Here is a 15,123-nt window from a genome sequence, read left to right on the forward strand (position 1 = left end):
TGTCCATACCTGCAGTGGAAGAAGAGACATGAGTCATGGAGATAGTGTGACTGAAAGGAAGCCCCACCTTCTACAAGTGGATAATGTTAATTTCATTTTTAATACCTCATGAAAAATACAGGACAAGGACAAATTTTAGTTTTTTTCAAACAAATAGCCCAGTTATGTCATATTTTTCAACAGCATTTCATTTTAAGATTATTTTTATAGTAGTATTCCCCAATAACAATGGATGTTTTCTGTATGAATGTGTTAGAAATACAAAACAGATATTTAGGAGTTTAAAGTTATGACAATTCGGTGTTACTGAAAGTTAATATAACATCATGATAATTGAATAACTTTTGTAAATTATCAAGGCCTATGACAGTTATTTATGGCGTGTGAACATAATAAATCCATAAAAAGGCAAATGATATTCTCAGAACACATTCACAAGGGAATGTGGCAGCCACAGGTCAGCGTAAAAGTCCATTTGCTGCCAGCTTTCTCGCCGAGGATTTTCTGCTGTAAAAACAGCGTCCCGCCGCATCGTCCTTGATGGATGTCAAAACCTGCCTAGTTTACCATCTGGGAGGTAAAACAAAAGCACAGCATCCAGTCCACTAACATTTAGAGAAACTAATCCATGTTTACCAGCTGACGACAAATTTTAAGCCACTACGGCTACAATGTGACCTTCGCTAATGGCTACACAAAATGTGTCACATCACAGAAGCTTAATCAATGTGCACAGACACAAATTAGACCGATTACGGTTGTGGATGGTTGCAGCCATGTCAATCATTGGTTTGCATCTTGTTTTGTGCTGTTTTCTCGCTTTTGTTTTTCTTTGCAGACCCTACAAAGTTAGTTTTAGGCACATTACTCGCAAATAAACTCTCCATATTGGAATCATGAGCCTAAACTGTCAAACTGTCCCCTCCACTGTCTGCCTTTGAAACCAGGTGTAATTAAAGGATTCTGTGGCTCAAGGCAATTATTAGCCATTATTGAGTTCAATTCATATTTAGCATCTAGCATCTGAAATCTGCAATGAACCTGTAGTGAAATCTGGACAGCAGGACAATCAAAAAAATAAAAAATAAAAAAAATCTTCCATCAGCCATGTCCTGACCACTTTTCCTCCTTTGGGTCTTAAACACAATTAGTTAGTGCATCAAAGGTTAAGTAGGTGATTCATCTTCTCTGTAAAGACACTGAACCTGGTAGTGCGATAGATGACCGGATGTCGCTTAAAACCATCGGAAAAAAGTCTCCTGGGACAAGAGAGGCAGGCTAATTGGAGGCAGCCACCCCCGTCCGTATCTGTCCTCAACTCGGGACGAACTGATGACATGAGCCACATGTGCTGCCGTCTCCCTGTAGATTGAGTTTCTGCCTTTAAAACTACACAGTCACGACAAACACAAAGCACCGTCATCCACTGACAGGTTGCTGTGGGACTTCTACAGTTACACAGTATTGTGTAACTTTCCGATAAAGTGAAGCGAGCTGTAACACAAATGAGGCTAAATGACACGTGGTTTCACGTGGTTTCGACTGAATTAGAAACCTTAAAAAAACAAAACAAAAACAAACAAACACCTTTTCTCGTTTCACGTGCTGAACTTTCCTGCTCAGAGCAGCTAAGGTCTAAAGCTGCATAATAAGATGTTTTTGGACTAATGCAAGAAGTGTTCCAAGACTTTAAGAAATAACCAACTACGTGTCCGAGCTTACCTTTAGGTCCAATTACACAACTCACGTTGTTATCGGCGACAAATTATACTAGTCTCTCTGTAGCCAGGCAACAGGTTTTGTAGCTTTTTTGGAGAAAAAAAAAAACAAGTTCCAATCGTACAAACTAACTTAATTACACAAACTCGAAATACTCTCTGAGCGCTCCAAAACATAAGTCACATCAAAAACAGAGTAAAAGCACAAGGCTTCAATCGCCTGCTGTCGGCTGGACTGGTCCCCTTTGAAGTGCATCTCCTCCTGCGCCTGGACGGGATGCGTTCAAGCGTACGAGGAAATTTTTAGAAACCACAGCGTAAGCGAACACTATGGTGTTATCTTAGGCCCCGTCCAAACTGTGAAGTTAATTAGGAGTACCTTACCTGTGAAGAGTTTAAATATTTTATAGAAAATGTTATTTATTTTTTTTACTATAATATACAGGATTAAGAGGGTACGGTTGTCTCTGATAGCTTAGGAAGGCAGGACAACATTCAATTTCTTTCCGTCCAGGGAGTGTGAATGGTTTGTCAGATTTTTTTAGTTTTCTAACTTTATTGAGACTAAAACTAAAAACAACATTCTTCATTAATTAGTCTAGATTTTATTCCTTTAAATTTTGTAAAACAAAAGTTGCCTGATTTAAAAATTATGAATTTGTGGGAAATGTCCACAATCAGTTGCCAGACCCAAATGAGGCCTTAAAAGTGCTATTGCTGTCCAAGCCTATATTCAGTTTGAAAATTTTACGTGAAGAAGTAGCTCCTAGAGAAGTGCGAACCAGCCAATGTTCAGCTTTTCCAGCTTAAAAACGTATTTATTTTGAAAAAAGGTTCCACATAGCTGAGATATACTATGTAGGAGTGGAAGAACTACACCAACTCACAAGTACTGCAAGTACGGGCCCAAAAATATCTCAACTAAAAGTAACAATTTAAGCGTTTTACTCAAAGAAAATTACTAAACAACACCATACAATATTGGCGTTTATAACAAAAAACAATACTGATTATGGTAATTATGACAAAACATGCACCATAATTAATAAAAGATGAGTGTCAAAGGTCACTGTTGATAAAGTAGGAGCTGACTTAAACCACCTTGTATGCTGACAGGTAGTTAACCCATTTTGATACATAAACATTTATTAGTTTATTATATTTTATTATTTTTTTAATGTATATATTTTTATATTAAAACCACAGGTGGTATTTATGTTGTTGCCTGGTCAGCGTATGCCTAAGGTGGATTTCTCACTTTCAGATGCATATTAGGACATTCTGTAATTCTTTCCACATATACGACATAAAGATCACATTTGTAGGCTGCTGGACACATGCACGAGAAGCATATTTTTATAGTAATTTAGAAAAAAATGTTGGGCATGCATAAATGGCCACAATATCTCCTCCTGAAGCACTTTGGTCAGTCTTTGCTGTTTTTTTAAAAAGTGCTTCATAAATAAAGTTGGCTTTGCTTGGCCAGCCTAGTTATTTACATGTGCAGCGTACCAACATAAAGGCCAAGTGATGACTAAAACAGAAAAATGTGGTTATTGGTTTTGTTTTAATGTGCTTAGAATGTAAACAGTTTTGTCCCTTTTCAAAACATCTACTTGAGCTTGATTTTGCAGTTGGCCGGCCAAAACACAACATAGGACATAGGCTTATTTCTTTGCACCCAACATGCTAACACTAGTATGATACTAAGTGATAGTTAACACATTTTAAATCCCTGAGCTACATGCCTAATTTTTAGCACACGAGAAAGTTGATTTTTCCGAGTGCATTCGAACGCACCAAGCAGCTGGCAGGGGGCAGGCTGGGGTTTCAGATAATGCTCTAACATAAGCTACAAATGGGAAACACTCGTTACCGTGACATTTTCACTACAATATTCTTCTCCTTTTCTTTATTACAAATAGTTAAATGACTGGATTGAACTCCATATGGCATTAACCTTAGTGTCACTTTTATTATTTCCCTGGTTTTATCTTTAATTATTCAATAATTGATTAGTTGACTTGAATATAATTGTCAGCTAAAAGGAACACAAAACAACCACAGAGTATAAATACTCACAAACTCAGACAAATAAATAAGGAAAAAGTAGCCAAAATTAAAAGATTTTCTTTATTAATTACTCGATGCATAAAAATAAGGCAATTCAATAATTTACACCATGCACGAAACTATCAACAGCATAACATAAGAATAATAGTAGATTTTGGTGCATCTACAAAAGAAAGAACATGAGACGGACCGTACATTGTAAAAATTGTAGACTACCACAGTGATATTACCATTTTTTCGAGTGATCAAAATATGTAGACCCACTTGCAGGTGTAGAGGCCCTGAACTGTTCCATAGGTCTTACTGCAGATGAGCTGCGATTCCAAACCTGCAGGGGGCGCTAAAATCTCATCGCGCACAAAAAAATAAATAAATAACTAATCTGTTTCGCGATTGCACAGATTTGTCCCAGACCAGATTCCGTAGTCATTGAAAAAAAAAAAAAAAAAAAACATGGCTTCACACACTCGCATGGCATTTCTGTGGTTAGGTCGAATAAATGTTCCCGCAGTTGGACTTCAGAAGTCGGTGAACAGGGCCACATACGCGACGGCATTGTCTATAAAATCCTCTAGTGGAAGTAAAAGTAAGTATTTCTGTCGCTGTGAAATAGTTACGCCAACTCCGAATCATAGCTGCAGGCTAAGCTAACCACTAGAAATGCTGCTAGCAAAGTCAGTCTCCATAAGCCAGGTCGTTACACTTCGTCCATTGATTGTGATGAACCTTTGCATTGAGAGTGTTTTCCCACTAACGTTTTAAAAGGATCTGATCTGTTTTAGTAGGGACAATATCTAAAGGTTCCTATATGCATTTACTTCCCTTTCTGGAGCAGTTTACCATCAGGCACCCCCTGCAAAATTATAATAAAAGACTAGGACCCAGCTCTGTGTTAAAGGTCCTTATATTAAAGTGCTTGAAAAGCACTTGAAAAACTTGACGATCAATCAAAAAATTGTCAGTTGGCTATTGAATCAATGGAGCTGATTATTTTAGCTGTAAACTCTACTCACAGAGTATACACTCTGTTATAGGGTTTTGTAGAAAACACTAATTGTTACTGAATAAATATAAATATCAAAGCTGCATGTGACAAATAAAATGTGTGTTGGGGACAGTTCACTTACAGACAGAGGTTTTAGCAACATTAATATACAGTTATTGCATTTAGTTTGGGTGGCATTTCGTTTGCGAACACAACTTGGTTAAATTTGAAATGTCGATTTTAGGCCTTCCTGATAGAAGCGGTAGAGGATCCTTTGGCAGAAAACCCAGGAGAGATGTAAGTCCTTAGAATATGTGCATATTCCAATGAAGACAAATTTAATGAAATTTCCCATCAAATAGTCCAGTGATGACTGCTGGAAAAAAAAACAAGGGGCATAGTCATTGTTGTACAATCAACAATCACTGATTTGGTCATAGTAAAAGATTTGTCATCTGTGTTTGGGGTACCAGCCAGGGGACCCCAGAACAGAAAAGATGCCGGTGGACCAGGACTGGACTGCCGTTTATCCAGCTGCTGCACCCTTCAGGTCGAATGCAGTTCCCCTGCCCGTGAGGATGGGCTACCCTGTAAAGGGAGGGGTTCCTCCAGAGAAGAAGGGCAACCTGGAGCTGATCAAGGTAAGAATAGATGGAGCCTGGGTGGGCAGGCTTTCAAAAGGAGAAGACAAAAAAAGGTCAACGATAATAAATCAACAAAGTGTTGCACTGGCTGCTCAGTTAACTACAAATATTTTTGTATTATAATGTTTGTACATCCAGCTTAAGAATATTTGTACATTTTTCAAAGAATTCACATATTCTTCTCTCTAAGATTAGCTACACACAGGACAATCAAGGCCTTTACTTTTACATCTTAGCCTTTACCTGTTGGTACTCATTGCCACAATCTGAGTGAATGGTAGAAGGCTGGTTCTCACAACACCGGTTGAGCGCTTTTTGCTCTGCTGCGAGTCTCTGATGCTTCTGTCTCTGTTCCTGGATTAATGAGCTTCTGCGTCCAGACACCAGCTGCCCCATCTGGACTTGAGCCACTTGCAGATCCACTTCCCTTCACAGCTGGAGCTCTGCCGTGCAGCCTAGCGATATTGCTTTCATTCTCTTGCTCTGCTACAAGGGGCTAAACTGCTGTGCATCCTTTACTCATGTTTGAATTCTTTTGTAATCATAAATCACTGATGTAGAGCTAGTGGAATGTGACCTTTTGAAAAGTTAATTTTTTGTCACTGTACTTGTATGTATTATATAATAGTTTATATATATATATATATATATATATATATATATATCCTCTATTTAATTTTTTTTTTTTTGCGATGCCTTTTTTATTTACAACTTCCACATTTTTTAATATTTGTTATATGAGCATTTGATCATTTACTTAATCTCTTGCTCATAATCTCTTTCAGATACCAAACTTTCTGCATTTGACACCAGCAGCAATCAAGAAACACTGTGAAGCTCTGAAATGTAAGTTCTTTATTCGTAATGAGAATGTTGTTTCTAATTTTGTACTGTTTTAATAGTAAGTACATTTTTGCTCACAGCTTCTTAATTAAAAACAAAAATTAGAATATGCAAAATTCTCTTCCAACAGCTTTCTGTACAGAGTGGCCTTCTGCCCTGGACACTGATGCCAAATGCAACAAGCACTTCCCTATTAAAATAGAAAGCACAGACTATGTGGCTGCTAGTCCGTCTGTCCGAAACCCTGCAGCTCGTATTGTTCACCTTAGGGTGAGTATCGATTTGACCTTAGGTTGTCATGTTGATTGTATAGGCATGAAAGTCATATGTAGAACAAGCTGGATTGTTGGAGATTGGAGATTACAGTTTTACTGGGGATGCAAAATCACCAGCTGGCGTCGTGTCACTGTCACTTTCAGCACCTAGAGATTCATTCATTGTCTGGTGACCTCAAACCTGAAAAAATATGCCATCATGTCTACAGAGAGATTAATCCTTGGAAATTATTTTAGCTTTGGCTGCGCTGCTGCTGTTGTTCTTATGGCTTTACTTTTTGACAACTTTCACAAATAGTTATATATTTGTTGGGACATTTTGATATTTCTCTTAATCCCTCCTACCAATAATCTTTAGTTGTGCAGTCTTCACCCACTGGACAGAATTATACATGTAAAATGTTTAGAAGCCACAGTCAGAAGAAGAAAAGATATAAACCTAAGATCCTCTCAGAAATCTTGGCTGTCATCTGCATTGGTTAAAATATTCACAAACTGTTATTAATATAAGCAAATATTTAAAAGGTAAAAATAAATAGTGATTTCAACAGTAGCAATACATTACTGATTGCATGATCAGGGGCCAGATGCAGTGCCTTCACAGACTACCATGGACCACTGGTTGAAAACACCTAAAATGCAATAATTAATTGCTCCATAAAAAATAACAATGTAGCAGATGTATCGAATCATATTCAATCTCCACATAAATCATAATGTAAATGTTCCCATAATTTTAACGTTACTTGTTTAAAAAGTAATTTTTCAGTCCTCCTTATATTGTTTTTCACACATAATCAACAGTTCAGTTGTTCAGAACCTGTTTTTTTTTTTTGTGTTAAATCAAGATTGTTTTCACTCTTAAAACATGTCGGAAAATCCAGCATAACAAGCCACATACTCTGGAAATTCGTAAAGAATGGAAATGTGTTACTTGTACCATTATTGTCTGTAGAGAGATTCTCAGTTAACCACATCCTGATTATGTGGTTAGTCAGTAGCACCTTTGGTTTTAATCACCAGCCATCTGCTTCACTGACACTTTGCCTTAGATTATATCAGCAAGGTTGGAATGATTGAGTCATTAATCCTTGTGGATTAGGCCAAAAGATCAGAGCAAATCTCAGTTAGGGTTTGAGTCCAAAACAAGTGGACCGTGCCCCAGTTTTCACCTTAGTTTTTATACTGTTGAGTTGCATTTTTTCCCATTTCTTTTTTAGTCAGAGTGTCGTTATTACGTTTTAAGGAAAAACCTTCTAAAAAATGTATAGGTTAGCGATTTTACTTACTTATTTACAGGTAAATCTAAACGGTAAAGGATTCAAAAGGGGAAGGGATAGGATTTTTTTTCTAAAGCCATTGGAAGCCAGATCTATGAAAAAACAATAATTGTGGAATATTCTCTCTTGTTTTCCATCTGCCCTCTCTACAGAGGGCTTATAGGTTATTCTGGGTCATAAATGCTGTAATTTCATCAGTAAAAAGTACAGTATTTTAATCAACATCATCAAAGTTCTATACAGTTGATAACAATGTTGTATGTGGGACACAGGCAAGTTGAGAATGAAATAACTACTTGTTTTCTTTCTGTATTTCTTTGTATACTGATATTGTGCCCATCACTATACCTATTCTGAAAAACTGTAAACAGATTTAAAAAACAGTTTCAGTTCATTTATATTTACTGTAGTGTCCTTGTCGCCACAGGTAAAGCTGTCCAGTTTGAATTTGGATGACCATGCACGCAAGAAAATGCTCAAACTTGTCGGGCAGAGATACTGCAAAGATACTGATGTGCTCACCATCACAACTAATAGGTAGGATGCAGCTTCTTCATGCTTCAGTTTACTAAAGTGTAATAAAGTGAGGAAATTGTTAAAAAAAATGCCATGAAATCTGCCGTTTTGTGTTTTCTCTCGTGTGTTACCAGCTGCCCGCTGAGACAGCAGAATTACGACTACGCCATGTACCTGCTAACTGTCCTTTACCACGAGTCCTGGGTGAGATTACCTTTTTTTTCCTCCACTGTTTTGTTGTCATAGCAGGGTGAGGGGCTTTAATGTCCCTCCTAACCCGCAGCAGACATACCATAGCTCGCAGAAGTTTCTTGAGTCTCCCGCTTTTTAATAGAGGATCCCACAAACTTGATACAGAATCCCCACAAATCACAAATTACCAGTGCTCTTGTCGTAAGTGGAGCTATCACTTGAGCCCCTGCCAGACAGCTAATAAGCAACACTGGGGGTTATCTGAGACACCTGCTCCGTTTCTCTGCCGCTCTCGTTACAGGTCTCCTGTGACTTTGGTCTTTTTCTCAGTCATTCTTTGTGCTCAATGCTCTTTTGTCAGTGGCCATTAATTTAAAGGTGATTTTACTCTTTGCCGCTACCTACTCTGAAAACACAGGGAAAAGAATGCAATTTGGAAGTGGTGTGGCTTAGTCTGGCATTTATGGTATATATGTATATAGTTTTTGTTTTGTTTTGTTTTGGTATTTTGTTCATTTTTTTTGTTTTTTTCTCTCATTCTTGAATGAACTTCGCCTTAAAAACATTTCATCAGGACAATATATTTTATAATGTCTATGAAAAGCAGTAGTGAAATAATATTTTTATTAGTTCGTCTGCATCCCTGGTGACATTTACATGCTGCTATCACTTTGGCACCGAGCCGTTTAACAAGGGGAATTCTTGTCCATCTTGCTCAGCGATCTGAGAGACCAAGTCCATTAGGGAAGTTTTAGAGATGAAAGGCCAGAGCGGTGGCAAACAGCAGCATTGTGCGTTTGACATTTCCCCACAGATGAAGGGACAACAGACCCCTCCCTCACACACACAGACACACACACACTTCCCCCCCATCAGGTGTTGGCACTGATGCTTCTCACTTTATGCCAACCACACCACTTCAGACAGGTTTGTTAGCTCAGGTGCTGTTTGCATCAATTTGCAGTCACCCACATGGAAGATAATGACTCCCCCCCTTCGTTGTGCAACCTCTGCCTTTAGAAGCATTTCCCGTCACAGCTTTGGCATGTATTAAAATAAATTGTCTCAGCTGGGAAAGGTGTCCGAGCCAGGAAGCAGAACACTGTCTGCTGCCCTTTTGGACACACAATGGAGGGTACAGTGCTTGTCCAGCAGGCTGGTGAAGGCTGTGAGAGTGGCATAACGTTCAGGTTGTAACGCTAGCTCACAAAGAAGCCAATTGTAAGCAGCCACTGAGGGGGTTTTATGTCCCCACTCAGGGAGATCGACCTTCCTCGCTAATTCCAGTGTGCGCTAATCCAGGCCAGTGTTAGGGCTGACTGCTCAAAGCTACCTCTTAACATGCGAGACATTTCCCGCTAGAGGCGTTGTACTTCTTTGTTTCAACCCCGGCACACTGCAGAAAATGTTTCAATCTAAAAACATTCCATTTAATAGGTTGTCATTATTTAATAGGTTGCTAAGTATTTAGCACCCTTCACTCAACTAGGGCTTGAACTTGATCCACACTGGATGTTATGGGGATCAGGTATGTATTAGCACTAATGATGGTCATTAACCTCAGACACCTGGAAAACAGCAGAGCTGAGGCTCTATTGTTACTCTGCTTTAAGCTGCTGCACAGTGGTGCACATTGTTCTCCTGGGGGTGTGATGACAGCTACACAGGCAGCAGACAGAGCACAACATACGAAGAAATACTATCTATGTAAGAAGAGCTCAGGGGCAATTGATAAGCCCCCATTTAAAGCGTGTTCACCAATTTTCAACTTTTGGCTTTATTTTGGAATGTAAATGCACATTAATGCTTTTTAATTTACCTCTGACTTCCCTGTATTCAAAATATTCCTCTGCTTCTAGCTGAAAAACTCCTCCAGATGACCTCACCCGGAGGAGTTTTTCAACATTAGAAGTTTAGGTGATGTCGTCCAGAAAATCTCTGGAAAAGCAGGTTGACCATAATTAAGACCTTAATAGTTGGAGCAACAAGATGACATAATCTGAACTGAAGGTTTCTCCAAGTGATGTCATCTGGAGGCATTTTCAGTCGGAAAAGGAGTTATAAGGAAGTCAAAGGGAAGTTTGATGGCATTTACGTGCATGTACTACCCAAAAGAAGCAAGGTCGGTATGAGGTTGTTACCATGCTGTGTTCTGAGTCAGATCCTGAAGAGATGAATGTAGAAATGGTTCTTAAAATCCTGTATTTTTGCCGTGCAGAAAAAACTTTGTCTATACAATTAATGGTGCTGTATGTAATCCCACATGCATTTCAAATCTAATGTTACAGACCACCTTGTTTTCAGTCAGGCTGCGGACATTGTCCATCTCCATGTGAAGTAAACAGATGTGCCGTTTTTTCTCATTTTTCAGAAAACTGAAGCCTGGGAGGCAGAGAAGACTGCGGCAGACATGGAGGAGTACAGCTGGGAGAACAGCCCGTCCCAGAGGAATATCTTGGATACGCTATTATGCTTGAAAGGGGTCGGAGAGGGAGAAGCAGAGGAAGCGAGAGAGCAGCTGTTGGGAAAAAGAGAGGTGCAAGAGTATAAGGACTCGGTCACTATGCTGAAAAACCAAGGGGAGAGCGAGTGCTTCATGCTGCAGTACAAGGAGGCTGTCAAGAAAGTACTCGACCTGTGATACAGCTAAATGTACAAAATGTATTTAGTGACACAGTGACTAAGAGCAGCAGGGTCCCCAAATAGAACCCTTAAAGAATTTAAAGTCCATCTACATATCAGTAACACAAACGAGACTACTGTAAATACACCAGTATATCAGACTGATATTATGGGTCTCAACTAATGTATTTATTTTCCATAATAAATGTCCACAGGTGTATGATGTCTTTAATACAAAAATAAAAACCTAATGTATCTGTTGTTACTGAGTGCTCTGTTTTTGAAGATAGAAAACTGAGTGAAGTTTGTGTGTATGAGAATTAAACATTTTTGCAACAAAAGCGCCGTTTTAGTTCCGCTCCTAAAATTCCTCATCCCACTCTTGTCACTACATGGTCAAAGAGCCGCTTCTTCACTCAAAACGACGCTTTCATCAGCTGAATGCTGAATCGTACCTCGCACTCCTTTTAAAGAGCTTTGGTCTGTGGTGCATGCACTCTTGAGGAAACCCAATGCCCTGAGAAGATGTGCTAGACTGCCGGCGGGTTAAATGCTGCAGGTCACAAGGCGAAAGCTAGGCCTTCTATCTTCCACACATTTTTGACAATCTCAACAACCCTTGAACTGTATCAGTCTCTTGCTGTGATGCCCACATTAAACCACAGTAGACAAATTGGCAAACGTGCTTGAAGTTTAACATCAGTTTAGGTTTAAAGCCATGTAGCTCAGTCCTTTGGACATTGTATTTATTCTTTGGAGACAAATTACTCTGGTCAAATGCATATTTTGCTGTACTAGCCAAAATTATGGTAACATAAGTTTGTGGTGAGCTCACTTCGCCCGGTTAGTTTGAATATACAGTATTTCAGCCCCACTACATCACCTGACGGTAGCTAAATTCTATCACCATCTGCTTATAATAAAGCAATTTAAATCACTGTACATTGATATTTGAATAATCTCAAGCATGGGCAAACAGCTAAAGTAAAGATTCTAACTTATAAAAAATGTCTCCATCCTACATTACTTTATCAGTTTGAGCCCATTTCAAGTGCTCTCTCTGACCAACACGTATTTAATCAGACGCATGGAGCCTGTTTTCCCTCTCCACGACGTCCGGTAGCGTCCCATTCTCTTTCTCTGACCCCTCCAGCTCACAACCAGCAGAATAGAGCAAGAGCAGCTAAGCAACACTGTGATGCAGATGGCCACTGCAACCATCAAGCTGTGAGTGGCTACTTGCCATCCAGGTTCCAACACCCCTGAGGTGGCGTTGGGATCTTGATCGCTGCTCTTTGAGGAAGTTGGAGGGCTGCTGGCTGAGTGGGCAAAGGTGGACCTGTAATGATGGGCAGGGGTGGATATGGAGGGTTGTGCAGTTGTGGTAGAAAAGGCAGGAGCGGTCTGCGCATTGTCGTGGTCGAGGCTGGTGGACGACAGAGGTGTATTAAAGCTGGGCGTTGGAGAAGTGGTGGATGTGGTTGGGGTTGTTGTTTGTGCACGGTCCTCAGTGACTGTTGGAGTAGATGAAGTGGAAGCCAATGCTGTTGTAGTTGCGGAAAGTGTTGTTGGCTGACTAGTGTGCTGCAGAGTGGTGGTGGTGGTGGTGGTGGTGGTGGTGGTGGTGGTGGTGGTGGTGGTGGTGGTGGTGGTGGTGGTGGTGGTGAGGACTCTGCTAACGGTGACCAGGGGTTTGACTGTGGGTGCTGAAGTCAGAGGAAGAGCGGCGGGTGGAGGGGGATGAAAGAACTGGCGCTTGTCTGAGGGCAACGGCTCTGAGGCGTTGACTCGACTGTAGTGGTGGGGTAACACACGCACATTGGATGTGAAGGATTTACCAAACACTAGCAGGTCAGGATCCACACCTGGAGAATGAAGAGGGGCATTTTTTCACACATAGGTTTTTCTTTTTCTTTTTATGCTAACAAACATACAAGTAGCAGTAGTACATCTGTTGTCTAAGTAAATGTAGCAATAAGAATAATAAATTATGACAAGTAAAAAGTATGCAGAGAAGTGTGCTGAAATTATGCAATAACAATTTCCCCCTGTTGTGTATTCAGTCGCTGTATTGTTTTTACTGATAGCATTTTACTGTTACACATGGTCGAGAAGGTTGACATTTCTCCAAAACCTGGGTAATTTGTTACAAACACTTTACAGTAATACTACAGGTGTTTTATGCAAAATGTGTATGTGCTAAGTAGCACAGCTGTAAAATAAATTGTACATATTTACTCCTTAAAGTGTGTGTCGAAATACAAAACTGCAGGAAACATAAGAAACATAAGCAAAGTGCAACTGAGGTATTCATTCAAATAATCTATGTGTTAAGAGTTTCCCACCGCGGTTACAGTAGGTTTCGTAGTAATGAAGGCATGAGTCTGTTTCTTGCAGCGAACATGTATAAATTATTTTCTTCAGAATATTTCAGTTAGGCCTCAGTATAACCACAGGTAGAGCTACTTACCTTTTGTGATATTGTACAGAACAACGTTGCCTCTGCGGCTGAGAATACAGCTCTCCAGCGTTGGACAGTGCAGGTGGAAGCAGTTCGCGTTTTCTTGACTGGTGTCATAGTGAAATATGGCCAGATTACAGGAAACTGTAAAGAGGGAAGATAGTAAATCAGTGCATGAACGAGGACGCTAAAGGAATTTGTGTCTGTCCCACTGGTCAAGGAGCTTTTTCTCACAGTTTCTCGTCAGGCAACAGGTGCGACTGCATGTGAGCGCGGTCTCCTCCTGGTAAGACTTGAGAAGCTGCGCCCCTCTGCGCTGAGACGCCTCGATGTCGATGAAAATACCCGGGAAGCGTCGGATCCAGCAGTTTTTGTAATAGGAGGTCGGTGAGCACTTGGACTCGGTGTGACACACCAGACTCAAAGCCGTCAGCAAACCGCATGTGACATTCATTGCGCGTAATGTAAATCAGACCATGTCAAATTACAATCTGGACAAAGCATCCACATATCTGCGAGGCTAATTAGGTGGGGTTGACATACATGAAGTGGAGCCAGTGGTCTGCTTTTACTGGTGCCAGTCTACGGACAGGTGCGTGTCACTGCTACGCACCTGGAGGAGGTGGAGACCAAGCCGTGCGTAAAGTGTCCACACCGTGCGCACGTTGTGAGCCCTGGTGTGAACTATACTACTAACTAGTATAACTATTTTTGAGGCTAAGTGATAGTGAAAAATAGAATACATTTAAAACAGGAAACGCACTTACAAAGATGCACAAGTCCGTCATATTTAGTGACAGTTAAGTATCAGAATTAAATATGAAAGAGATTTTTTAAAAAAAAAACACAGATGGACACATGGGTGGACACATTCACATAAACACTTTACAATGTGCAGAAGGTTCTAATCAAGCACATGACTACAGGAAATACAATGTTTTTTTGTCCATGTTCCTTCTTGAGCTTGAAGAGAAGTGACAAAAACAAGTAAAATATAATGTTTAACTCTCTCACTCAGAGTCAGTAGCTGTAATTTGGCTTTTCCTTGTGGCTAATGTTGGGACCAATTGTCCATCCATTCATTATCTGTAACCACAGGGTCATGAGGGGTTGGAGTGTATCCCGGCTGTCAATGGGCAAGAGCCAACGTACAAGCTGGAAAAGGTCTCCCGTTTATCTCAGAGCAAACAGAGAGTCATTCATGGACAGACAACCATTCACACCTACGGGCAACACGGACGTCTTTGGACTGTGAGTGGAAACCACACGAGAGAAACCCACGCAAGCAGAACATGCAAATTCCAACACAGAAAGGCCACAGCCAGTTCTGGTTGTTGTAAAGAGCTCATTTAAAAGACACAAAATAACCCCAGAGATGCACGACAACCATGAAAACATGTAAAATTACAAAAACAGAATAAACAATAATCTGAAACTACCCCCCCCCAAAAAAGAGGCATAATTTGACATCATTTAACCCTTTTTCAGGTTACAGAGACACCAGCCGCTAAAAT

At 40.1% G+C, this 15,123-nt stretch overlaps 2 protein-coding genes across 2 annotated transcripts; one reads left to right on the forward strand and one right to left on the reverse strand.

Annotated features, from left to right (window-relative positions):
- The first annotated feature begins 4,212 nt into the window (after positions 1–4,212).
- Positions 4,213–11,409, forward strand: mrps35 (mitochondrial ribosomal protein S35). The gene is made up of 8 exons (XM_067502548.1): positions 4,213–4,377; positions 5,021–5,073; positions 5,250–5,417; positions 6,206–6,266; positions 6,394–6,533; positions 8,246–8,355; positions 8,469–8,538; positions 10,898–11,409. The coding sequence occupies exons 1-8, from the start codon at positions 4,245–4,247 to the stop codon at positions 11,165–11,167; spliced, it is 1,005 nt and encodes a 334-aa protein (XP_067358649.1). The 5' UTR covers positions 4,213–4,244; the 3' UTR covers positions 11,168–11,409.
- Positions 11,399–14,234, reverse strand: LOC137126107 (MANSC domain-containing protein 4-like). Its single transcript, XM_067502547.1, has 3 exons — positions 13,844–14,234; positions 13,619–13,753; positions 11,399–13,013 (listed from the first exon to the last, which is right to left on the reverse strand). The coding sequence occupies exons 1-3, from the start codon at positions 14,061–14,063 to the stop codon at positions 12,196–12,198; spliced, it is 1,173 nt and encodes a 390-aa protein (XP_067358648.1). The 5' UTR covers positions 14,064–14,234; the 3' UTR covers positions 11,399–12,195.
- Between the last annotated feature and the right edge of the window lie 889 nt (positions 14,235–15,123).

Source organism: Channa argus, chromosome 4 (genome assembly GCF_033026475.1).
Source record: "Channa argus isolate prfri chromosome 4, Channa argus male v1.0, whole genome shotgun sequence".
In the NCBI taxonomy this organism is placed as follows: Eukaryota; Metazoa; Chordata; class Actinopteri; order Anabantiformes; family Channidae; genus Channa; species Channa argus.